The 26,400-nt window shown below is 44.3% G+C and overlaps 1 protein-coding gene across 3 annotated transcripts in view; it reads left to right on the forward strand.

Moving 5' to 3' along the window:
• PTPN14 (protein tyrosine phosphatase non-receptor type 14) overlaps nt 1–26,400 on the forward strand; it is a 114,723-nt gene that overhangs the window by 51,891 nt on the left and 36,432 nt on the right. For all 3 annotated transcript variants that reach the window (XM_035111317.2, XM_035111318.2, XM_035111319.2), the window contains exons 4-6: nt 17,387–17,484; nt 21,936–22,003; nt 25,666–25,736. In XM_035111317.2, the coding sequence (XP_034967208.2) occupies nt 17,387–17,484; nt 21,936–22,003; nt 25,666–25,736 (237 nt within the window). The remainder of the gene's footprint in view (nt 1–17,386; nt 17,485–21,935; nt 22,004–25,665; nt 25,737–26,400) is intronic.

Here is a 26,400-nt window from a genome sequence, read left to right on the forward strand (position 1 = left end):
TGTGACTTTTTCAAAGTGGGTGTTTTTGTATGGTCATGTGTTGGATTTCATGTTCTTGGATTCTTTGTTTTCATTCCATGGGATTCTTCTAGAGGGGTCAGAACTTTCTCCTGTGGGCTTTGGAATGAGAGCGCCTTCATGGTTTTAATTCGCTGTTTATAAAAATAATTTGCTGAGGATGGCAAACCCTTCTCCCCGCTGACTCCCACCAGTGAATGGAGAGCTTGTTCCCATTGTGTTGAGTACTGAAGCCTAAACTCTTTCTGGGAAATATCTTAAGACCATATTGAGGCTTTGCTAGGCTCTCAGCCTTGAAAAATGGGGGGGGGGAGGAACTGTGTAGGTCAGGGAGGTGAAGGCAGAATAGTCATACATTATTTGAAAACATCTGAAATGTGTATTGCCTAACTTGGAAAAGTCAGACGTATCTTGCAGCGGCAACTTACTGTCTGTAGATATTAGAGCAATTTCATGTTGGTAATTAGTATTTATTTCTTTATTTTACTCGAGTCATGTCCTGCTCTTTAACAGGGCTTCCAGTGGCTACCCATTCAAAGGGCTGGATGGTCTACACCAGTTCCACCCACAACAAGGGTACTGTTGGGGGGAGACTGTTGGTGGGAACAAACTGTGGTTAAGCTTAAGATGAAGGGACCCCTGACCATTAGGTCCAGTCGTGACCGACTCTGGGGTTGCGGCGCTCATCTCGCGCTATTGGCCGAGGGAGCCGGCGTACAGCTTCCAGGTCATGTGGCCTGCATGACTAAGCCGCTTCTGGCGAACCAGAGCAGCACACGGAAACACCGTTTTCCTTCCCGCTGGAGCGGTACCTATTTATCTACTTGCACTTTGATGTGCTTTTGAACTGCTAGGTTGGCAGGAGCTGGGACCGAGCAACGGTAGCTCACCCCGTCGCGGGGATTCGAACTGCCGACCTTCTGATCGGCAAGCCCTAGGCTCTGTGGTTTAACCCACAGAGCCACCCCCGTCCTGTGGTTAAGCTTAGCTACAGTTAATTTGAAACAAAGGGCTGGGCAGGTGGATTCTCCTGGTGCAAGGTTAGGAGAATTTGGAATTTGGTTCCTTTGTCCAGGTCCCAGCTGAACATAATACATGATGCTGCAAGCGAGTCATTTTCAATCACCCATCTCCCCAATCTACATTTCCCTAATTGGCTAATGTCAGAATGAGGATTATGGATTGGGTAGATTCAGGTTAGCTCATAAGTGTGGTTTAATTGGGCCTATCCCCCACTCCTCCTAGATTTTGGTTTAAATCAATGCAGTTTCTTCACCGCTTATGTTGACAGTTTTTTGTTAATGCCATTTATGTCAGAAACCTTCCAAATCAAGTCTGTATGTATGACCTGAATGAGCGGCTTGCTTTGTGTGATTGCTTTACATTTGATTGAGATTGGGCTGCTCGGGGAAAAAACAACTTTAAAAATAATATACACATCTTGGCGCTTTCCGATATTCTCTGTTATGCTTTGCCTGACTAAACGTTAACTGTTAAAAACATGTCTAAAGAAGAAAATATTTAAAAATTAATTTTTAGAAAAGTTGAGGATTCCTTCCCCCAACAAACACACTTGGAACGACATGGGAAACAGCAGTACTTTAGTACTGTACTTCAAACGTCTTGAGAAGAAAGTGGACTCGTAAATGAATGAACTTTGAAAAGTGTAGCCAAGGGGTGTGTAAAACGCTCGTGGCTTCTATTGGCACGTGGAGCAAGTGATACGGCATGGCTCTGCCAAAGGAAACTAAAACCTTAGAGGCAAACAAAACATTTTGTGGTAAGATCAAAACGCTTGAAGCGAGATGGTTTGCTTAGAACTTCCTTCTTAAAGACCACAATTCTAAACAGTTTTACAGCTAGGGATTAAGCCCCATTGGACGCAACAAACCTTCTAAATCGACGTGCATAGGATTGTACAATGTGCTTTTCTGCTGTAGAGTAATGCATTTCTCCTGGGTGGGATGGGGGAGGGGAGTGTTCAGATTATTCTGATGGCAGCTTTATATCATTGAGGCAGCAGGTGCATATGTAATATACATTGACATATGTCTCAGTGACTCGTGGTTGTCATACATAGGTTCGTTGAAAGTTTTTTGTATGAAACAATTGCCCGTTTCACCTACGCAATGGCGTTGCAAAGTCAGAGGGGCATGAATATACATGAATATAGATTCGTGAACTCGTCCTTTGGAGTGGGCAATCTGAGAACCTTTGATCAATTTCTACATTGATGCAGCCTGAACCCATAGGCAAAACTGACATTATTTAATGCTAGATTCAGATAGGTAGTCATGTTGGTCTGACGCAGTCGAAATAAAAAAATTAAAAAATAGTCCAGTAGCACATTAGAGACCAACTAAGTTTGTTCTTCCATTCTGAAGGAAATCAGCCCTGAGTGCTCACTGGAAGGACAGATCATGAAGCTGAGGCTCCAATACTTTGGCCACCTCATGAGAAGAGAAGACTCCCTGGAAAAGACCCTGATGTTGGGAAAGATTGAGGGCACTAGGAGAAGGGGATGACAGAGGATGAGATGGTTGGACAGTGTTCTCGAAGCTACGAACATGAGTTTGACCAAACTGCGGGAGGCAGTGCAAGACAGGAGTGCCTGGCGTGCTATGGTCCATGGGGTCACAAAGAGTCAGACACGACTAAACGACTAAACAACAACAAAAGTTTGTTCTGGGTATAAACTTTCGTGTGCATGCACACTTCTTCATGAAAGCTTAGTTGGTCTCTAATGTGCTACTGGACTACATTTTAATTATTTAATGGTGTGGAGGCTGATTCAGTTCTCTAGCATAGGCTTCAAATATCTGAAAGACCATCTCCTTCCCTACAGTCCCTCTCGGGTGTTAAGATGGGCACCCAGCACCCTCAAAACTTAACGGTTAATTTCATACTGCAGGCGCCTTTTACTGTATTGAAAGCCCCAGTTCGCTGTAATCAAACTTGCTGACATCTGTTCATTCTCATTGCCACTGGGGGATGTGAGCCATACCCAATGTGGCTAGTTAGTTGGTTGGTTGAACAAGAGTAGAAAAAAAATAGAAGCTTCCTGAATTCATGGCATTCTGGTTTCCTTCCTCTGCACTTCATGGGAACGCAACTGAGTCAGTGATCAGAGCAAACCTCGTTGGAGGATGCAAGGAAGACCGGAAAGCTGCTTATCATTTGGGCCCTTTCAGCGATGTGCTGTATTTATATTGGAAATGGCAGGGCTGTTTTTCCTTTGGCTCTCAGCTACAGAAATGCTGCTGCTTTCCAGGTCCCTTAAAAAAAAAAAAGTATTACAATATGATCTGGAAACATTACGGTGCTTTGGCATGATCTGAAATTAGGCGTGGTAGTATCAAGAAGAAGCTCAGATTTAGGTATATTTTTTTCTTGCTTTAAAAAATGTATTTCTATTTGTACATTTTACGGGAGGAGAGGGTTAGGAGTGCCCAGAAATAGGAGCAAAAGAGTTTGATACCTGATTACCAAGTTTCCAACTGAGTTGGAAAAGCACACTTTTCTATAAGATGGTTGTGCGTTTCCAATTAAAATGCATATTGTAACTTTAAACATGGTTTTAGTAAAGTTGGCAGCCCTATTAAGTAGAAGCACAGGGGCCAACTTGTACATTTGGCAGCTCAAATGAATGAGCCTGCTTGTGTCTTAAGAGCAAGCACTTTACCTGTCTCTTCTTTAGGTGCTCACTATAAGAAGAAATTGGAAATACCCACTATTGGGTTTAAAGCACTAAGGTTTGTTATTATATCCAAACCAGGAACAGTAATTGCTTTAACCTTTGGTTTATTGGGAAAATCCAGCATCAGATACTATAGTTTGATTCAGTACAACATGGTTTAAATGAGCCACAACTTGCACTTGAAGCAGATTTTCCCCATCTCCTCTTGCATGCACGGAAAAAGGAAAGGGGAATACTTGAGCCCACAGTGTAAGCAGGGTCACTCATGTAGCACCAAGCTCCATTTTAGCTTTGCATCTGAATCAGACCATGGAAATATGGGGAAGTTTCTGAAATTTGCCTGCAAGAACAAAGATCCTGAATTCACACCACAAATTGATCATTCACAGTCCATGTGAATGGCTAGTTGGAAGTCAGTCTAAACCACAGTGCCTAGGGCTTGCCGATCGGAAGGTCGGCGGTTCAAATCTCCGCAACAAGATGAGCTCCCGTTGTTTGGTCCCAGCTTCTGCCAACCTAGCAGTTCAAAAGCACATCAAAGTGCAAGCAGATAAATAGGTACAGCTCCGCGGGAAGGTAAATTGCGTTTCCGTGTGCTGCTCTGGTTCACCAGAAGCGGCTTTGTCATGCTGGCCACATGACCCGAAAGCTGTCTGTGGATAAATGCCAGCTCCCTCGGCCTATAGAGCGAGATGAGCGCTGCAACCCTAGAGTCGTCTGCGACTGGACCTAACGGTCAGGGGTCCCTTTACCTGTTGAATTGGTTGGGACTTACTCCTAGGTAAGTAAGCCTTGGGCATCTTCCCAAATCAACCACCACATTTTGTGTTCACATAAACTCTCAGCAGCAGTCTTGGAGACCTTAGTACAGCCTAGTAGTTTATTACTGCTAGTAGTAGTTTATCACTTAGTAGCAGATAGGTCATCCCTCTTTCTCCCTGGTGGCAGGAACCACCAGGAACCACCAACAAGGAGGAGGAGAAATCTGCTAATCTACTGGGAAGGGTTTGGTCCTGGGCATGTTGAGACCACGATGTGCTGAAGAGTGTTGGCAGTGCAGAAGGAGGGTGCCCCTTTGCATCTTTTTATAAATATAGCAACAAAGATGATTCATAGTGTTCCTGCCCAAGCAATGACATCACCTAAGCATCTCATGCTGCTGGTGGGGTGGGACTGCTTAAATCAATTTCCTTGCTACCCACTTGCAATCTCAGCACAAGCAATTCTTTGCCCTTGCTCATTGTCCTGGTTCCTGCTGGGGAAGGTTTCTGCTTGCAAATGTTCTAAAACACCTTGCTGCTCACGAGAAGCAAGCAGGCTTTTTGACCTTTTTATGTGCCAGATTATGGGTTGAATTATGGCTCTATCATGTGGCCCTGCCAAAATGCAACCAGACTAGGTGTTAGTTAATCTATATATAAAAAAATGTAGGCATTGCGCGCACAGAGGTCACAGCCTTTCTCCGTAACTGCTGAACCGTAATGTAACAAATTTGGCCACAACGTTCCATGCCCATCAGGGAGGGATCTGGCATTAAATTTTTTCCCAAAAAACCACACCTTTCACACCTAAAATAATGATTAAACACAAAAAGTGGCGCCCAAATTAGACGTCACCACCAGAAGCTCTGAAAACTCCAGCAGCATCCAATAGAAAGGCAGATCACACCCTGCCGCCTCCAAAGCTGCGCCGCCAGATGGCATCAGAAAATTCCACAGCAACGAACTGAAAACAGTCCTTTTGCAGCAACAAGACCCAGCTTTTTCAATAGGCCGCAGCATTGCCAAGCAGGGAAAACTGAGTAGGCCTCACCATTGCCCAGTAGGCCACAGGCAAAAACAAACAGAATATGGGGCTTTCACAACTGGGGGGGGGGTCACAGGGATGAGGCACAACAAAGGGAGGGGGGAACACATAGCCATGGGGGGGGGAGGTAGGACCCTGAGTCAGCCAAAGCAGTGGGCCGTGGGGACATTTTCAGGAACACGCGTGGGTGGGGTAGTCTTATTTTTTAAACTTACAGTAGGGGAGTCAGGGTTGGGACAGGGCAGGTGAGGGGACTCTGAAGGGAGACTCTGAAGGTCAATTGAACAGGAAAAGGTCCATTTAACACAAAAACCCACAGCAATGCGTGGCCGGGCCAGCTAGTGCAGCATAAAAATGTGATATTGCAGCCCACTTCTGTTCAGTTCAGCCCATCCTTAGGGAGAAAATGGTGGGGGCTACTCTCTGGAGTCTGCATCCACCCGGCTTGATTCAGAGCAGGCCTCTTTCACCGCACAGCAGCCTTCAACCGTCATGTAAGGTTGATTTGATTTCTCCTCACCCCTTGTTCCTGGTGTACATATTTCATTTGCCTTTTCTTTCCTGATGGGGTGGGGACGCCATTTTGCAGTTCGCCACAGATGCCCAGATGTCTTGGGTCGGCCCTGTGAAGGAACCAGACAGAGGGCCTTCTCGGTAGTGGCACCCGCCCTGTGGAACGCCCTCCCAGCAGATGTCAAGGCAATAAGCAACTATTTTACTTTTAGAAGACAACTGAAGGCGGCCCTGTTTAGGGAAGTTTTTAATGTTTGATGCTGTACTGTTTTTAATATTCGGTTGGAAGCCGCCCAGAGTGGCTGGGGAAACCCAGTCAGATGGGCGGGGTATAAATAAATTATTATTATTATTATTATTATTATTATTATTATTATTAGCAGGTGTTCCACCACTGAGCTACAGCCCTTCCCTGTGTCAGGTGGCAGCGGTATGTAAAGATAGGGTAATACTTATTTCTATGTTTTATTAATTTTATTTAATAATTTATAGGCCACTTAACCCTTCCCCTGCTGAAGAAAAATATTCATGCTTGCTTTATTCGGTCAGGCTGTTTGGGTTATTGGTTGGCCACTGTGAGAACAGGATGCTGGCCTAGATGGCCTGATCCAGCAGCCTTTTCATATGTTCTTAACTAAGTTGTGTGCGTGAACGAGGTCCGCTTGTGCAATCGGACTACCTCCCCCTCTTCTCTGCCTATATGCCCCTGAAATTGCCCCTGGAGGGTTGGGGAGAAATCCCAGAACAGGTTTAGGGGGCACACAGGGCTGGGATGGGGTGGGGAGTCCCACTACATGTGGGGACCTTATTCTTCGCATTCATACCCCGCTTAGCACCCTTTGCATCTTGAAGTTCACTCTTGTATCTGAAAACTACCCCCTCTTGGCTGCTTTATATTTAAATTGGAACCACGTATTGCATTCCTCGGCCACCATTCCATCCCATTGATGACTCTTATGCTGCCTAAGCCCCAGAATTGTGAATCCATTACTGTTTAGACAGCATCAGTTTGAATTTAGAGGTTGATGATCCATTAGAGCAGGGGTGTCAAACTCAAATTCATCGGGGGCCGCATCAGCAGTTTGGTCACCCTCAAAGGGCCGGTTGTATCTGTAGGACTATGTGTCCACTCTTTATTATCATAAATTATTGTCACGGCATTCAATTATTACTGTTTTTTTGTAATGATGTATGTAATAACTAGCTCTGAAAGCAGAAACATAGTCAGAATAATGGCAAGTAGATATTCAAATGTACAATTATTGTACAATTTATTGAAAAATGATTTTTGGTAACTGCACTGGGTGGTGGAGGCTCGCTAGGGTTTCATGCAGGACCTTTGCAGAGCTACTAGTACCTGGAGATGCTGGGGTCCTTCTGCATGCAGGACAGATGTTCTGCCAGTGAGCCACCACCCTTCACCAAAGGGACTGGCTGAGGTTGACTCAGTGGAGCTGCTCACCTGGTTCCAGGGTTTAAGGGCCAGAAGTATAAAGCAGCATCCTATGTTTCTGAGGAGAGGGAGAGGGAGGGGAGGGGAGGGGAGGGAGGAAGGAAGGAAGGAAGGAAGGAAGAAAGAAAGAAAAGAGGGAGTGGGAGGGTGAGAGGAAGGAAGGAAAGAGGGGAGAGAAAGAAGAGTAGGAAATAAGGAAGGAAAGAAAAAGAAAGAGGGAGAGAAGACGGAAAGGGAGAAAGAAGGAAGGAAGTAGAGGGAAAGAAAGAATAAGAATGAGGGAGAGGAAGAATGATGGGAAGGACAGAAGGAAGGATGGAAAGAGGGAGCAGGAGGGAGAGAGGAAGGAAAGAGGTGAGAGAAAGAAGAGTAGGAAAGAAGGAATAAAGAAGGAAAGAAAAAGAAAGAGGGAGAGAAGACAGAGATAAAGAAGGAAGGAAGGAGAGGGAAAGAAAGAATAAGAACGAGAGAGAGGAAGAAAGAAAGGGAAGGGGGGGGGTCGCCGCCTTGATTCAGCGCCAGAAAAGAGCGCGAAGGGATCCAGGGGCAAAAAGCATTTCCCGTGCAGCATGAGGCAGCGGGTGTCCGTTTTAGGAGAAGTGTGTAAAGCCTCAGAGTTGCATGTTTGTGAGGCTGAGTCGCTGCTGAGCTCACGTTCATGAGGCTGAGCTGCAGCAGGAGGAGGAGGAGGTGAGGCAAGAGGAGGAGAAGGCGGCGGTGGCTTGCCGGGTCGGTGCCCGGCAGCGCTGTGCGGAGAGTCCCAAGCCTCTGGGACGCAGCAGTGCTCTGTAGCACTTTGAATCCTCCTCCTCCACGCGGCGCTGCTGGGTGCTTTGTCTGTGCTTCAGCAGCAGCAGCAGCAGCAGCAGCCGTTTCCAGGCGCCGAGCCGTGGCAGGAGGAGGAGGATTCAAAGTGCTACAGAGCACTGCTGCGTCGCAGAGGCTCGGGACTCTCCGTGCGGCGCTGCTCCGGCCGCCTTTCTACCGCCCCCGGCGCCAGCTGTTCGTCGGCGCTTTGCCGGCGCGGCGCTTCAGCAGCAAGGTCCCGCTGGTGGGTCCCACTGGCTGGGGCGCTCGGCGGGCCACATGACGAGGTCTGGCGGGCCGGATTTGGCCCCCGGGCCTTGTGTTTGACACCCGTGCATTAGAGAATTGCGTTCTGCAACAAAGTATGGACCCCGGGTTTCTGCCAGGGCTGCAGATCCTTCCCATGAACTCAAGAACTGGCCATCCCTTGTATAAACTGTTGAGGGAGAGCTTAATGTAATTAGCTGCATTTGCATAACCATTGTAATATGCAAACGAGCCTGAAAGAAGATGGGAGTTCAAAAGTGTGACACAATTTCCTTTGCGCCTTTCTTGCATCTTAGTGCTTGCGGAGTTCAATTAACCCTCTTTGTTACGAAAAAAAATGAAAGCAATAATTAAAACGAGACAACTTACTGACTAATTGTACGAGGCATTTTCAGCATGACTTGTTTGAAATAACTGAAGTGGCCCCGACCTTTTGGGTTTTACAATCTGTAGATTTCTCTGTAATGGGGATGTAATTTTTCTCAGATGAAAATAGGAAAAGCATCTCTGCAGATGCTTCTACACAGAAAAATAAATGGTAGTTCCCACTTGTGCAAGGAGGGGAAAGATAATTATCCGAATATGATTAACTTTCCCCCCTCTTTCTCCCACCCCCCATGTAGTTAACAGTGAGGAATTTATGTACTGTGAGAGGTCAGTGAATGGGTAACTAACGTAAATGAATGCAGCTTTGTTCTTTTTGCTAGGGCATTCAAATAATTCACTGGAGAGTGGCTGATGAATAATTTGAGGGGAAATATAAATATATCCTCAAAATTTCATGAGATGTGTTCAATCTCTCCACAGTCTCTATTGGCACAGCAGCATTCCAGTGTGACCATCAAGCTACACCCGTGAGCAGACCCAATTTGCCTCTGACAGTAAAAGGACTTGCTCAGTGCCCTATCTTTGCCCAGGTCAGATAACAATGTCACTGGTTTGCACAGAACCTTAAGCAATAGGTGCTACATGCACACCCAGGCAAAGCATTGCATTCACATGCTCTCCCTGCCTGCCCCGTTGCAGGAGAAAGGAAGGAAGGAGAATTTCTGCCAAGCTTACTTTAAAGCGATGTCCGTACTGTACCTTGAAAGCACTGTGACATCACTTTGAACAATCACGTCTTCCCGAATGAAACCTGGGAACTGTAGTTTGTTAAGGGCATCGAGAATTCTTAGGAGGCTCCGGTTCCCCTCCCAGAACTACAGTTCCCACAGTGGTTTGCCACTGAATCCCTCTTCCCAGGGATTTGTAAGGGAATCGTACCAGATTCTTCCCTGATGAGGACTCCTCTAGCGGGGTCATGGCACACCACACCCCAGTGCCTGCAGACTCCATTATCAGCGCACCCACCCCTGAAGGTAATCGGGTCGTCGGAGGGTAACCGAATGTATAATTTGAAAACAATCCTGTTGCACAGGTGATTCTGAAGTTGGGATTTAGTTAACAACACCGTTGAGCCTACAAGTCACAAAAGAATTCCATTCGCTTGCCCAGACCTGTGGCGGTTCTGCAGAGCTTAGCGCTGTAGTGAGCTGTAAACACATACCTGGGCGCGAGCTGCTGGGTACAAGGATGCCACTTTTACATAACCCCTCTTGAGAGGTGACCCACATTGGCTCGGGATTGCAAAGGGCATCTCTCCATAAATACAGCTGAAGCCCATGCAGGTACTTACTTAGGAGTAAGTCATGTTCAGTACAGTGGGACTTGCCTCCAAGTAAGAGTGACTGTAAAAGAGGCTTATCATGGCAGTTTCTATACAAACTGCTTACAGCCTGGAAGATAATGTGTCGCTTCACTGTGAGAATCCAAAACTTTTCAATTCAAGTTCCCCATATAAAGCATTGCAGTGCAGTGCTAATTTGAGATTTCTTTCTTAAATAATTCTTGTGCCCCCTTTAGCTGCTGTGTATGAATGATAAAGCTATCAATGGCAACTAGTTGTGCGAGCGATATAATTATGTCCACTACACAGCTATGCCTGTTTATACCAGTTGCTGCTGGGGAGCTGAGTGGGGAGGGTGCTGTGCTTGGCTTTCTGTAGGCACCTGCTTGGCCACCATGAGAACAGCATGCTGGATCCAGCAGGACTCTTCCTGTATTAAAAATAACACAAATAAAAGATCAAGACCAGGGCTCAGCAACCTTTTTCAGCCGTGGGCTGTCCCTCAGACCTTGTGGGGGAACCGGACTATAATATTTTTTTGGGGGGGGGGAGGAAATGAACGAATTCCTATGCCCCACAAATAACCCAGAGATGCATTTTCAATAAAAGGACACACTCTACTCATGTAAAAACAAACTGATTCCCGGACCGTCTGCGGGCCGGATTGAGAAGGCGATTGGGTTGGCCCCGGCCCTTAGTTTGCCTACCCATGACCAAGACCCTGGGAAGAGAGTGGTCATAGCAGGGGAAAGCAGGGTGCTGAGAATTCCAACCCATTATTTCGAGTGGCAAGCACTGACGTAGCCAATGCCCAGTGCAAACTGTTCAGCACTCTAGTTATAAGAAGCACATGGTGTTCAGCTGGGACTTTTAAAAAGGGAGGGGGGAGGAAATCATGCTCTTTCTCCCACCCTCTTGCTTTCTTCCCCGCTCATTTCAACTGCCTTTTCTCTTTTTAAATTGTCTTTTCCTTATTCCTTTCCAAGCTTGACAAATTGGGTTAATCCTATTGGGCTTCTGTGCTTTTTTGCTTCTTCTTCTTCTTTTTTAATTGCTGTCACCTTGTTTCGGATTTGCTATAATTTATGGTCCTAGTTCAGCTGAGGTATGCTCAAGAATGTCTTTGAAAGAATTGGAGGCTATTCCAGAAATGTGTGTGTGATGTTTGAAAAAAACAAAACAAAACCCCAAACCTGCATGTTTCTGGTGCTGTCCTGAATCTCCTGGTATTTTGGATTAACCCTGATTAATAGGTGGTTGTGAAGGGAGTTTGGTGTACTTTGTCTCCCTATAATTTGCTTTAATTAATTCAAGAGTTCAAGGGCAAGCACTAAGGATTGGGTTGAGACATGCCTTCCATTTTGTTGCAAAAGCACATGCTATATTACTGCCCCCCTTTTTTTAAAAAAACCCCAAAGATTTAGTCTTAATACATTTATTTTAAGTGTCTCTTTTGCCTTGGTTTTAATGTATTTATATGGGAGCTTTCTTGCCTTCCTCTTTGTTTGTTTGCAAGGCACTTCAGGTTACCCCGGGCCAAATAAAGCAGCTAACCAATTCAATAAAAAATAATAAAGCTGATTATTTCAGTACATCCAAAACCTTAGGACAAAAGATTGAGGACAAAAGATTTGTGGGAGAACATTTCTTCCCAGTTGGTGATGGCAGCTCCCCAACCCTTACCCTGCGCTCTCCCCCTCAACGTAGGAAAGGAGAGAACGGCGCCTGGAATCAAAGAATAGAGGAGATCTCGAAAGTATGGTGAGAAAAAAAATATTGCCCCAACCATTTCACGCCATAAGATGCATGGTGAGAAAAACATATCGCCCCAACCATTTCACGCCATAAGATGCGTAGTGGATGATCCCTGTCTGGGACCCTGCTGCCAGTTGGCAGACACAGGATTACTATCTTGGTGAGCAATAGGCCAAACAGGTAGAAGCGAGAGCACATCCATCAGTTTCACTTTCCAAGGCTGGCATTCCTGCCCCCATGGCACTGCCTTAAACCTGATCCATTCATCAATTATTGTTTTTATCCTGCCTTTCTCTTAACAGCTTCAGGGCAGCATATATGCTTCTCCACCCAGAAGGCAAGTGAGCGACCCAAGATTAGCCAGTAGGCTTTGTGGCTTCCTGGAGATTTGAACCTGGGTCTTTCTGGACTGGTATTAGCCCATCACTCTCACTGCTGCACCACGCTGCCTCTCTTATAAACACACATCTCAGCCTACTCCAGTTCCTGTTTCGCAGTTCACTGCTATCTTTAAGCTGCTAGGGACTGGGGTGCCTGTCATCCCAAACTTGCGACATTTTAAGAAAACGTTCATCAGTTCTACGGTTCACTGAATCAATATTTCTTCTGCACCGTTTTCATTTTTTTAATAAAATAAAATTAAATAAAAACCATTCATATCACTGAGAAATTACCAGGAAGATGGGAACAGGTCTAGGCTGTTTAATTAACCAGTCCATCCAGTAATTACGTAATGGAGAGGAATTTATGGTAAAAGGAGTTGTACCTTGCTGGCAACCAAGATGCGTGTTTTATATCATAAGCTGCTATTGAGCACGTTCCTTTAATTTTTTTTTTTTTCAAATTCATCCAATTGAAAGTATAGCTTGGAGACATCTAGACAGTGGGTTGTATCCAGTAACAAGCTCCATCAGTGCAAGGATTCACACGGGTGCAACAGAACTCCAGCCCTCTTCCTCCCACCCTAAACCCTACGTATTTTCTGGGGTTTTCCCCAACCTTCCGGAGCAGATTTGGGGGAGGCAGGGGGTGCACACAGAGAGAGGGGAGGAAAGGTCCATTTTGCAAGTGGAATTGATTGCACTAATGAAACACCCTGCAGTCACAGTAAGGCTGCAAGGTTTAGACCAGGGGTCAGCAACCTTTTTCAGCCGTGGGCCGGTCCACCATCCCTCAGACCATGTTTGATTCATGGTCTGTGGACTATATTTTGGGCCGGACTATATTTTGAAGAAGAAAAAGAACGAATTCCTATGCCCCACAAATAACCCAGAGGTGCATTTTAAATAAAAGGACACATTCTACTCATGTAAAAACACTCTGATTCCCGGACCGTCCGCGGGCTGGATTGAGAAGGCGATTGGGACACATCTGGCCCACGGGCCTTAGGTTGCCTACCCCTGGTTTAGACAGTTGGAATGGTTGTTTGATCGACAAAAGCTTCCATTGATTATCCAGCAGAGGCTAATTTTAATGGATTCAGCTGAAAGTTAAAAGCATACAGGTGTTTTTATTTTTAAGTTGTTTTTTTTGGGGGGGAGAGAACTGTTTCCTTCCTTGAGTATTGCTTTCTTTACTCCACACACTTCCTTTGGTATCTTAAATATGCATGTATTTAAAATACGTTTGCTCAGAAATGATCAAGAAGTGGAAACTAACCTTACCACTGCTGCAAACGTAGTGATTGGAAAGAACTGGAATAAGAACATACCTGCTACAGAGTTTGAATGTATCAAACAGATCTGGGCCATAGTGATGACGATCAGTTTAACCTACTATAACAGAATATGTGTAAATCAACCCAATAAATTTATAGAGCAATTGTGGGCTGTTGTTTTTTTTAGATGTTCTGGAATAACAAGTTCAGCAGTGTAAACCCTATGCTATTTTTAGTTTATTGTAATGTTATTAATTCAAAGCTATTGTAATTATTTTTGGTATATCAATGATCCAAATAAAATATACTTAATAAAAGTATATTTTATTCAGATCATTGATATATCAACAATATATTTGATGTTATGCAGATGTCGCTAAACTTAATCAGTTTAAACACTCAAAACGTCTTACTTATGAATCACTTCCCATGAGACATCCTGAAGCAGTTTACAATATAAGAGCTTATACAGTGGCACCTCGACTTACGGACGACTCGACAACTGAATTTTTCGTCTTACGAATGGGGGTAATGGCCGCACACTTACAAATGTCTCGACGTACGGGGGAAAAACGCGGCGGTTTTAGATAGGGATTTTTCGACTTACAAATTTTTAGATAGGGTTGCTTTGACTTACGAATTTTTCCGTTTTCAATGCATTCCTATGGGAAATCGCGTTTCCAATGGCGTTTTTCGACTTACGAAGGTGCCTTCGGAACAGATTAAATTTGTAAGTCGAGGCACCGCTTTATATATAATATAAAACAGTTGCAAACAGTTAAAAATTGCACATATAAAAACAGTTATAAACCATTATGAAAAAGAAGTTTGCAACAGCAACAGCACATAGATAAAGATTTTTTTAGAAGACCTTTTGAAAGAGGAACATCTTCAGCAAGCACTGAAAAGACCATAGAGAAGGCGTCTGCCTGATATACAACAGAAGGTACCATCACACTAAAGGCCTGATTTTACCACATTTTGTGGTACACGCCTCCTGATAGAATGGTGTGAGCTTGACCCAATTTGTACTTGCTCAATCGATCAGTTGGAAGTTATAGTTCTTACAGGTGAAAAAACATCATGCAGACCATGGTATGAAACAGAAATTAGTGCAGGCCATTTTGTTTCTCCCATCTTACGTCAACAAACCAAGATCTTCCACTGAGTGTTTCCGTATGGTGTTTGTTTCTGCAGATGCTTTCAGCTTTTTTACTTTATACTTTCTTGAGAACAGCTAAAAAGTGGAGTTGAAGAGACCCAGCAAGGTCCATCTCTGGTGCCTGAGCTTCTTTTTTTAAAAAAAACAACAACAATCCCACAATCATGGCTTTCTAGAGCAGCCTTTCTCAACCTTGGGTCCCCAGATGGTGTTGGACTACAACTCCCATCATCCCTGACCACTGGTCCTGCTAGCTAGTTATGATGGGAGTTGTAGTCCAACTTCCAGGGGTGAGAAAGGCAGTTCTAGAATGACTCTAACCCAGGCTTCCTCAACCTCGGCCCTCCAGGTGTTTTCAGACTACAATTCCCATCATCCCTGACCACTGGTCCTTCTAGCTAGGGACCATGGGAGTTGTAGGCCAAAAACATCCGGAAGGCCAAGGTTGAGGAAGCCTGCTCTAACCCCTTTCATGTATTGTATCAGTCACATGGACATGGTCTATGAACAGAACAGGGCAACAGAGTTACGCTGGTCGGCTTGCTTAAAAATAACTGAACAACATTTTCAAGCATCCCTGCTTAATGGATGCTGCTGCGGTTTAAATATGTGTTCCATGGTACAGTAATGAGGATAAAGAATGTGACAGGGCTTCAGACAGAAAGAGATGGTTCCGCCTTGCTGCTCTCACCTGGATGGGCTAAAACATTTGCCCTGTTCTACTCCCTAAGTGCAACTCTAGTCTGTTATTGTAAATGCCACGATATGCATCTGATGGTGCGTAAGGTTACAACTCACGTTTTCTGCTGAAGGGAAACAACCATCTTGTAATTCCATCTTTGCCTGGACTTGTTTTCCACTCCCATGCATACCCGTTGAAATGAGGTTGGCAACCTTGCAGCAATTTTACGTACAGTCAAAACAGGGAAAACTCTGCTAGACCATCATTGCTAACGGAAGGTCTTCTGTTCACATACTCCAGGCTTATTTTTCTTTCCAGGCAACCTAATTTAGACAAGCCCCAAAGGCCTTCAGAAATTTAGCATCTAGCAAAACTCCCCAGCCTTTTCCAGTGCTCAGCAAGGCTCTGAAGTGCATTCTTAATTATAATGTCACAACTGTGCAACAAGCTGGAGAATTCAGGCTTGGTCGGAACTTTGGTGCTGTCTAGCGGCCAGCTCCTGCATCTCTATCTTTTAGTGGCCCTGGAGAAGGAGAAGAACAGCTTTGCCTTTCAATGAACAAATGTTTTTCAGCAGGCATTTTTTCAGATGCTCCACACTCATAGCTAACATCTTGCAAAAACACTATAGGAACTATTTCAAAAACGTATTAGAGAGTTCCATTGATTTCTTACAACACATCTTTATAGATTATTATTAGCAGCTTCCAGACTGTCAGTATTTTCAGGGACGGATTCAAGCACATACTGGAAATTTTAGATTTGCATTATTAAAGTGGATTAAAGTCCTCTGTTGCCCTGGCACAACACATCCAGTTATATAATAATAATTAAAGCATCCGTTAAGGGGAAAAAATAGAGTTTTTGCAGTTAGGAAAGTAACAGGAAAATGCAGAGAGTGTGTGTGGTAAGATTTATACAGTGGTTCCTTGGTTCTCAAACGCCTTGGTACTCAAACAACTTGGAACCCAAACACTGCAAACCCGGAAGTAAGTGTTCCAGTTTGTGAACTATTTTCGGAAGCCAAATGTGTTCCCTTTGGAGTGTTACGCTTCTGATTTGAGTGCCACACTTCCATTTTGAGTGTTACGCTGAGGTCTGTCTGTTTTTGCTATTTATTTTGCTTTTTTTTTTGGCGCCTCTTTTTTGTTTTGTTTTTGTGACTGTGTAGAACCCAGTTCAGCTACTGAAGGATTGAATAATTGTGTGACTACAGTACATTGTTTATTGCTTTCATTTTATGGATCAATGTTCTCGTTAGATAGTAAAATTCATGTTAAATTGCCTCTTTAGGGTTTGTCTTTAAAAGTCTGGAACGGATTAATCCATTTTTGCATTCCTTTCTATGGGAAAGCACGCCTTGGTTTTGGAACGCTTTGGTTTTGGAATGGATTTCCGGAACGTATTAAGTTTGAGAACCAAGGTACCACTGTAAACACAGAGCAGGGAGGAGAACGATGAATGCTCGTTGTTCCATGCAAATGTATTAGAATGAATGCTCAGTGAACAGTGGGCACAACCTCCACACAAGCCTTTGTGAAAGCAAATCAGGATGAATGCTTATTAATCAGACTATCTGGAGGAGCACTGTGTTGGTTGGATTTTGATATATCACAGCAGGAAAGGGCAAGAGTAAGTCCTGTTGACCACAAGGGAGCCTGAGTAAACATGCATAGGAGTCTGCTATGTAGGCTTTGCATGCAGTTGAGAATCCTGGAATTTAGAACAGGCATTTCTCTTCCATGGCCCTCTGGTTCACATGCACAACAAACCATATAGAATGCTTGGGTATAAACGTAATTGTCCAGAAATCTCTTTGTTCTTTCGGGGTGGGGAAGGGTGGGGGGAATCCCAAATGTAGGTACTGTTGGTTTCATTTTGCTGTATCTCTTGTTTACAGGTATCAGTATTACCTACAGGTAAAAAAAGATGTTCTTGATGGACGATTGCGATCTTCACGGGAACATGGGATAAAGTTAGCTGCCTTGGCGGTTCAAGGTACAGCAAACTCACCTGCTCTCTCTTTCTCATATCATCTGCTTATTTGACCGCAACAGGAATACGTTCCAGTTAGACTCGATATGGCAAGCTGCTCAACATGGTAGCTGGCTTGATTCAAAAGTATTTCAGATGACAGCCACTGACTGACATTTCCAAAAGTGCCGCTTAATAATTTGGAACTAGTATATGTATGGAATTCAGCCCCCAAGAAATAATTCCTGACATAACTGTGTTAGAAATTTATTTCACTACATTTCCTTAGGTGGAGATTCTCAGGACTATTGCATGAGATTGAAACATGTAATTTAAATTTGGAAGTGCACATTCTAGCCACGTATTTCTCTCTTTCTCTCTTTCTCTCTCTCTCTCTCTCTCTCTCTCTCTCTCTCTCTCTCTCTCTCTCTGCAATGCGCTTTACGTGGGGCTACCTTGGAAGTGCCCAGAAACTGCAATTAATCCAGAATGCGGCGGCTAGACTGGTGACTGGGAGCGGCCGCCAAGACCATGTAACACCAGTCTTGAAAGACCTACATTGGCTCCCAGTACATTTCCAATCACAATTCAAAGTGTTGGTGCTGACCTTTAAAGCCCTAAACGGCCTCGGTCCAGTATACCTGAAGGAGCATCTCCACCCCCATCGTTCTGCCCGGACACTGAGTTCCAGCGCCGAGGGCCTTCTGGCGGTTCCCTTGCTGCGAGAAGCCAAGTTACAGGGAACCAGGCAGAGGGCCTTCTCGGTAGTGGCACCCGCCTTGTGGAAAACCCTCCCACTAGATGTCAAAGAATACAACAACTGCCAGACTTTTAGAAGACATCTGAAGGCAGCCCTGTTTAGGGAAGCTTTTAATGTTTAATAGATTATTGTATTTTAATGTCTGTTGGAAGCCGCCCAGAGTGGCTGGGGAAACCCAGCCAGATGGGCGGGGTAATAATAATAATAATAATATGTTGTTGTTGTTGTTGTTGTTGTTGTTGTTATCTCTCTCTCTCTCTCTCTCTCTCTCTCTCTCTCTCTCTCTCTCTCTCTCTATTTCTCATTATGTGGCTGCCCATCCCAGTTAACTGGAAGTTACACTGGAAATATTGAAATTCCTTCAGTAGCACCTTAAAGACCAACTAAGTTCCCTGTCTTTAAGGTGCTACTGAAGGAATTTTCTTATTTTGCTTCGACTCAGACCAACACGGCTACCTACCTGTAACTAGAACTATGGAAGGCACCACATTGAGCCGCATGAAATGGAAGTCCATCAACCTTAAACTTAGTTGGTCTTTAAGGTGCTACTGAAGGAATTTTCTTATTTTGGAAATATTGAGAGTGAACAAATGTTGAAACAGAGGGGGAAATAATTTTAGGAACAGGTCTTGAACCCATAACTCATGCTTCCTCATCTGATGCTCTTAGGCATTGGTCTATAGCATCAGATGCTAGGGTAGAAAGATCAGAGTCCGCTTGCACCACTCTTGAAACAGAGACCTACCCTGCAGTTACTGTTATAGATTGTGACTAGCTAAACAGTAGTCTAGTTCTTTTAGTGGGTAAACCATGGTTTCCCACTAAATGAATGAGTGTACTTCTGCTTCCTCTTTCCCCTTTTCTGTTCCATAACCCAGGGATGGAGAGTAGTAGTTTTACATCGTGATTGGCTAAGTTGTGGCCCTCCAGATGTTATCAGATTACAAGCCCCATCATTCCTGGCTATTGGTCCTGTTGGCCGAGGCTGATGGGTTTTAGAGTCCAGCAACATTTGGAGAACCACAGGTTAGGCATCCCTGTTTTAAACTAACCAGAGTTCCCCAAGATGTCTGACTGGGGAAACTGGTTTGTTTAATCTGTGATTTTAATGATAGCCAACCAGGATCAAAGTGGTTCCAGATTCTGATTTGATCTCATTAAGCATTGTCTGAACAAGTCACAGTTAGGACATAATAGGAAACTGTGGTTAGTTTAAAAATCAGAAGTGGCAGGAAGGAGAAGCGAGGATGGCTGCATGAGACCAAGGTTCACCACAGCTCATTCTCATAATAGAAAATCATTGTTTCTCATTACAGCCAAACTAAGCCAGTGTTTTCTCAGGGCATAGCTCCAAAAGCTTGACTGTGGACTGAGATAGAATGTGTTTTATTGTTCCAGTGTTGTAGGCATTCAGAAAGCCTTATGTGCCCACATTGTTAATTTTCTGCATAACCTATTGGCCTTATTTTTAAAAAAATAATAATAAATTTGAATATAGGAACAAACATACAATCAGTTACAGTTCCTGCCTGTCCCCCCATTGTCCTTGATTGAAAAGTGACATAGGGAATTCCAAAAGTTTCCCCCCTGCTTCCTTTAGATGTGTGTGTGTTTTAAAAAGTTGGTGTGCAGATTTTTTTAAAAAATGAAAAGAATTACACGCACAGTTTCTTATCTGCTTGTGTTCTCTAGTTTAGAGGTAAACACACATTTCTAATGCGAAATGAAATGAAACAGCATTTTTGGCACCCAGTAATCATGTGAAATTGTCTTGAAGGCTTTGCAAGAATATTTGACTAGTGTAATTTACGAGGGGAATTTCCAGCATCTTGAGAACCTTTTCAGCAGTGTTTGATCTGGTTCAAATAAAAGAAAGCAAGAGCTCTTGGGCAATATTTCTCTCTGTTAAAATGAAGCAGGGTGGGGGGGGGAGAGTCTTTTACAGACAGTATTATAGCCTTCAGGAAATACTTCTACCCTCATTCTCCCAATTCCAAAACATCTGAAAAATGAATACAATTATTTGCATGGCGTTATGTGCGGAATACAAGTGATACATAAAAGTCCTATTCAGTCACTCCCATCCCTAACAGAGTAAGCACATATTGAAGAGCAACCCACAAGCAGAATTTAAAATCCATTGCCCTACAGTGCCTCATGACTGGAAGAAAAGTTTATGCACAAGTTCCTACAAAGATATGGAAATAATGAGAAAAAGAATTCTGCAACCTTCAAGATGTTACAGAAAGAACATTTCTGCTAGACTTCACCTTGCAACTTTGACTTATGGGCAGGATTTTCATCATCTCGCCTAGGAGGGCTGGAGACTTCAAAAAAAGGAAGAAATCTGAAAATGCAAGTTCTCTTTTCCATGGCCGCTTGAATTGCCTGTCCCCATTTTGCGAAGAAACTTATTAAGACCAACAACTGATTATCTCCTCCTCAGAAAAGGATAGGCACTGAATCTTCCACTGCCAGCTTCTCAACAGAAATGCTCAGAAAACTTAATTGTTTTTCAGAGTAGGTTAAAGGTAAAGGACCCCTGGATGGTTAAATCCAGTCAAAGGCAACTATGGGGTTGCGGCGCTCATCTCGCTTTCAGACCGAGGGATCCGGTGTTTGTCCACAGACAGCTTTCCGGGTCATGTGCCCACCATGGCTAAACTGCTTCTGGTGCAATGGAACACCGTGACGGAAACCAGAGTGCACGGAAACGTCATTTACCTTCCCGCCTCAGCAGTACCTATTTATCTACTTGCACTGTTACGCTTTCAGACTGCTAGGTTGGCAGAAGCTGGGACAGAGCAATGGGAGCTCATCTCATTGCATGGATTTGAACCACTGACCTTCCGATCAGCAAGCCCAAGAGACTCGGTGATTTAGACCACAGCACCACCCTTGTCCCATTTTTCAGAGTAGGACAAGAGAAGGCTTGCATACTATCATATTGACCTGGAGAGATTTGCGATAAGCTGAGCACAAACCATCGCCTTTGTCTTACCAACCTGCAAGGGGTTTAGCAAGCCCCCTTATAGTATGTGTTCCAAGACATAATGATCTGGAAGATTATCAAGCTCCTGGTTAACTGTGTTTGGCTTGGTGGGTCACAAATATGGGGGTGTTTCTCTCTGTGTATGTGTGACTGTAAGAGAAAGAGAGGTGAGGGAGGGACACTCCTGAAAATGGAAGCCAGGTTATAAAGAATCCACACACCCTACCTCAAATCTGTGATCTGTGATCAAGAGGATGACATCATCCTAATTGGGAAACAACCCAAAGCGGTTCCTTTTTGCAACAATTTAGAAAAATAAGTGATGAAATCATAACATTTGTGGTCCTGTGGGCATGTATGCATGTTTTGTCTTAGTTTGTTTAAAATAGTTTTAAACTGTTCTTCATCCAAATGGATTCTATGGCAGTGTTTAATTGGGAGGAATCAAGCAATCCATGTTTAAGTTAAATAAGGGTTGTTGTTGTTTTTACTAAAAAAATAAAATATCCTTTGGTGAGAAAAGGTCTTTCCTTTGGTAGGGCATATTGGGTTTTTCCTTCTAAGTCACAGATTTGACACCATGCTCTCATATTTGCATTGGACATCTCAGTTCGCTGCATGTTAAACATTTTTGTATCTGTTCAAGATTGAGAGTTTTATGTGCAGGGAGCGCTGAGCTAATGTGTTTTGTGGGTTAATTTTCTCTCCCTCTTTCCTCTCCAGCTGATTTTGGAGACTTCCATCAATTTGAATCTCATGATTTTCTCCGGGAATATGTATTATTTCCTATGGTGAGTTCATACACCTTGATCTTTCATTTCACCTTTTGCATGTAGACTTTTCCTGCTTCATAGAATAATAGAATTGTAAAGTTGGGAGGGAACCTGACGGTTATCTAATGCAACCACCAGCAATGCAGGAATCTCAACTAAAGCAGACATGACAAATGGCCGCCCAAGCTCTGCTCATTAAGTGATCCGCCTTGACCTTCAGCAAACTTCAAGAAGTCAGTGGAGAAAAGTGATTGTCTCTTCCCACCTTGGAATATAGTAAGCTTGCAATTGACGCACATTTAATTTGCGCACATTCAACTTTACACGCTTGGCAAATTAAATAAAAATGGAAATGGGGCTGGCGTATGGGGGAAAAGGCTTTGGCAATCCCACCCCCTGTTGCACCCGTTTTGTTTTGACTATACACAATTTTGTCTTTAGGTGCGATCCCTGGAATGTAACCTCCATCTAAGTTGAGGGCTTACTGTATATTGATCGCCACTTCCCACAAAAGCCTAAAAGCCCCACCCCTTCCAGAAACCCTGCCTCCCAAGCCCTCCCCGTGCACGTACATCAATCCCTGCCTCCTCCCTGGTCAAGTGGGCCTTCCCGGGACACAACTGAGGAGGAGCAAAAACTGACCTTTCACTTCATATACTGCAGCGACAACAAAGGATTTAGGAATACCCCCAAGCTACGAACCTGCTCCTTCAGAGGAAGTGTAACCCTATCAAGAGCAGGCAATCTCCCACCTATCTGGTCTAGGAAACCACCCACTAACAGTGCTTCAATCTTATCTGGATTGAGTTTCAGTTTGTTGGCTCTCATCCAGTCCATTACCGAGGCAAGACACTGGTCCAGCACTTCCATTGCCTCACCTGCAGATTTAAAGTAGAAATAGAGCTGAGTGTCATCAGCATACTGCTGACAATGTACCCCGAACTTCCGAATAACCCCACCCAGCAGTTTCATGTGGATGTTAAACAACATGGGGGATAGGATTGATTCCTGCGGAACCCCAAATTGATGGTTCCATGGGGTTGAAAAGCATTCCCCAAGCAAAACCCTCTGGGAACAACTGTGCAAGTAGGACTGGAACCACCGCAAAGCGGTGCCACCCACCCCTAGTTTGGACAGTCGCTCCAGAAGGATACCATGGTTGATGGTATTGAAAGCCGCCGGGGGCCGAGAAGAATTAACAGGGACATGTTCCCCTTGTCTCTCGCTCGACTCGCTCCTATAGGACAACCAAAGCAGTTTCTGTGCCAAAACGGGGCCTAAACCCCAATTGAAATGGATCCAGAAAATCAGTTTCTTCCCAAAGCGCCTGGATCTGGTCTGCGACCATTCGCTCCAGAACCTTGTTCAGGTGTTAGATTCAGGACAGACAAAAAATGGTACTTCTTCACCCAGTGCATAGTTAGACTGTGGAATCTGCTTCCCCGGGACCAATGTACCAATGGCCAACTTTAAAGGGGGATTAGACAAATTCATGAAGGATAAGGCTGTCAATAGCTGCTAGTGGTTCTATTACCTCCAATATCAGAAGCAGTATGCCTCATAGGTCTCTTCTTCTTTGGCGATCTGTGGAGGCCAATTCTGGATCCACACATCCTTCCACAGTGGGGACATTGGTTTCCAGGCGGGAGTTGATCACGGTGTGGATTTGCCAAGCGTGCCTTCCTCTTAGCACGTTTCTCCCTTGCGTCCTGAGATCGATGTTGTGCTTATGTCCTGCTTGTCAGCCTCCCATATGCACCTGACTGACCACTGCGGAAACAGCATTTCGGACTAGATGGGCCTTTGGCCTGATCCTGCAGGGCCCTTCTTTTGTTCGCACACTTGGCAGGGAGTTTCATCTCATTACTCTGAGTTATGCATACTTAACTTTACTTTGTGGGAGTACTGGGAAGCTAAAATAGTGCTATGAGCACGTGTAATCTGTTGTTCAATGTAATAGCTAACTGGATATTTGAAGGAAGGTTTCCCACATCCAAACTCGACGCTGTAATTGGCACCTTCATCCTGCCTGGCTTTTTAACGGTGTCCACCCACTGGAAAGAGTTAGATGTCCGCATGGGATAGTTTACTTAATTGGCCCTTATTAACTGCACAGTCAATGGACCAAAGACTTTGCTGGCGGGTGAGGTGTTTCTTGCAAGGGGGAGCGGGAGGGGGAATAGCAAACTTGAGAACCGGTGAAAGGTTGCTGCCTTCGGACTGTGTTTGATCTTGTGCAGCTACAATATGTGTCAAATGGCGTTTCTTCAGCAGTGAAAAGAACAAAGTTATGTACACAGAACGCCTTGCAGGTGTGCAGCTGTGTACAGGCACGTAGCATGCCATTTTTCATTAGCACGCTACTGCTTTCACATTTTTCAGTGTCAGGAACAAATATTACGGGGAGGCCCCCAGTGAGCAAGAACTAAGGCAGTTTGGTTAAGTATACATACACACACAGCCTTGAGGCATTCCAAAATAATCACTCAGAGTTTGATGGCTTTTTTTCTTTTCAACTTTGAAATTATGAGCAGATTCCATTTTGTACTATTGCACCGGATGGTTTTAAAAGATAACCTGTGCCACACGCAAACCGTGTTTACAATGTAGACATCTTTCTCCCCCTAACTGTTGAGATCACAAATGTATTGGATTGCATATTTTTTTAAAAAACAGAACTGGCAGCAAAGCTTTTGATCTCAAAACCCTAAGTACGTAGCAGAAATAAACTTAGTTCTGGAGCTAATAAGCTGTTTTTTCTCAATATTATTTTATGTTTTTCTACGCAAAAGGGTATCTTTCATTTGAAAGGGAGATCATGTCTATATTGGAGAGGAATTTCCCCTCTCTGATGAAGATCTGAGGCTCAGTGGTAAAGATAGGTTTGCATGCAAAAGAAGGATATGCCTGCCATTGGCTACTAGCCACAATGGTTGTGTTCTCCCTCCTCTGTCAGAGGCAGTATGTTGGAAATCCCAAGTGGAGATATTCCTGCTGTGCTCAGGTCTTGAGCTTGGGCTTCCCATAGCTTCCTGGTTGGCTACTGTGAGAACAGGACGTTAGATTAGATGGGTCTTTGGCCTGATCCAGCAGGGCTCTTGTTATGCTCTTAAGTCCCAGGTTCCATTTCCAGTGTTCCCAAATAGAACTAGGAAAGAGTCCTATCTGAAACCTGGGAGAGCATGGAATTGTGTGCCTTGCTATAAGGCAGCTTCCTGTGTTCTTAATGGGTCAGTTTAATTACCTGTACCCTTTGCTTGGATGGATTCTATGAAAGTGCTTGCTTTGTAAGCACTTTTTCTTTCTTCCTTTTGCTCAGTAGTCTCTGTTATACCAGATGGTTTGTAGGCTTCATGCTGTGCAGCTTCCAAGTTGAGCTTTCATCCACAAGAGAATGATGTTGTAGTCCTGGAAGGACTCTACCACCTCAGATTGCAGGGTTCGTGGTTGTGGTTGGGGTGGTCCACCCAAATCTATAACATTATATTGCTATACGAGAGGGAGGACAATGTCTTTGCCCACTTTTCTTTACACAATGCATAACTGTACACACCTACCGTATGTCATGTCCCCACTTACTCACCATTTTTCTAAATGAATAAAGCACCGATTATGGCAATCTTTGCCTCTAGGAAAGTTGCTCCAACTCCTTGATCATTGTTTTATTTCCATCTCTCTAGGACTGGATCCAAGACGAAGCAGCCCTGAAGGAGCTGACTGACAAAGTAGCCAAGGTGCACACAAAACACAGGTGAGACCCAAAAATGTCAGTGTGTTGCTCAGATAAGGCAGCTTACATTCCTTCGTTATCAACTGTTTCTGGAGTAGGTTTAGCCTGCGATGCTATTTCCTGCAACCTGTGTTTCTGCTTTGGCCAATGGCTTTGATACGGTCTGGGATGTCATCTCTTGGGGAAAAGGTGGCTTCCTTGCCTATTAGCCATTGTAACAAAATGGACCCGGCAAGTTCAAAGGCAGTGGGCTTCTGACGAGGAGATGCTGGGGATAATCAACAGAGGAAACACCGTTGCTTTCAAGCCAGCCTTGAAGCATTTGGGTGGGCACTCTCAGGTGGGTGGGGAAGCATGATTTGACTATTACATACAGGAAATCGTGCCTGCTAATTATTTCACTGTGATGTTACACGTGCATCAGAATGCGCTTGTGCCTGTAGTGAAGGCTGGGGCTGTTATCTATTGCTGACAGCGGGTGCTGAGGTTGAGAGAGAATAGCTTAATTCCAGTAGGAAGCCAATACTAGCAACAGATAGTGACTGGGTGGTACCATTTTTGCATGACTATAACATTTCCTTTGGCTTTGCTCATTTTCAGCTTTGGACTGTTTTTGATGAGATCTGGATAGTCTAGGTTTAAGTTTGGGGGACAGGAGGGTTGCCCAATCTATTTTGGCCTTTGA

The sequence above is a fragment of the Zootoca vivipara genome, chromosome 3 (genome assembly GCF_963506605.1).
Source record: "Zootoca vivipara chromosome 3, rZooViv1.1, whole genome shotgun sequence".
Lineage (NCBI taxonomy): Eukaryota > Metazoa > Chordata > Lepidosauria > Squamata > Lacertidae > Zootoca > Zootoca vivipara.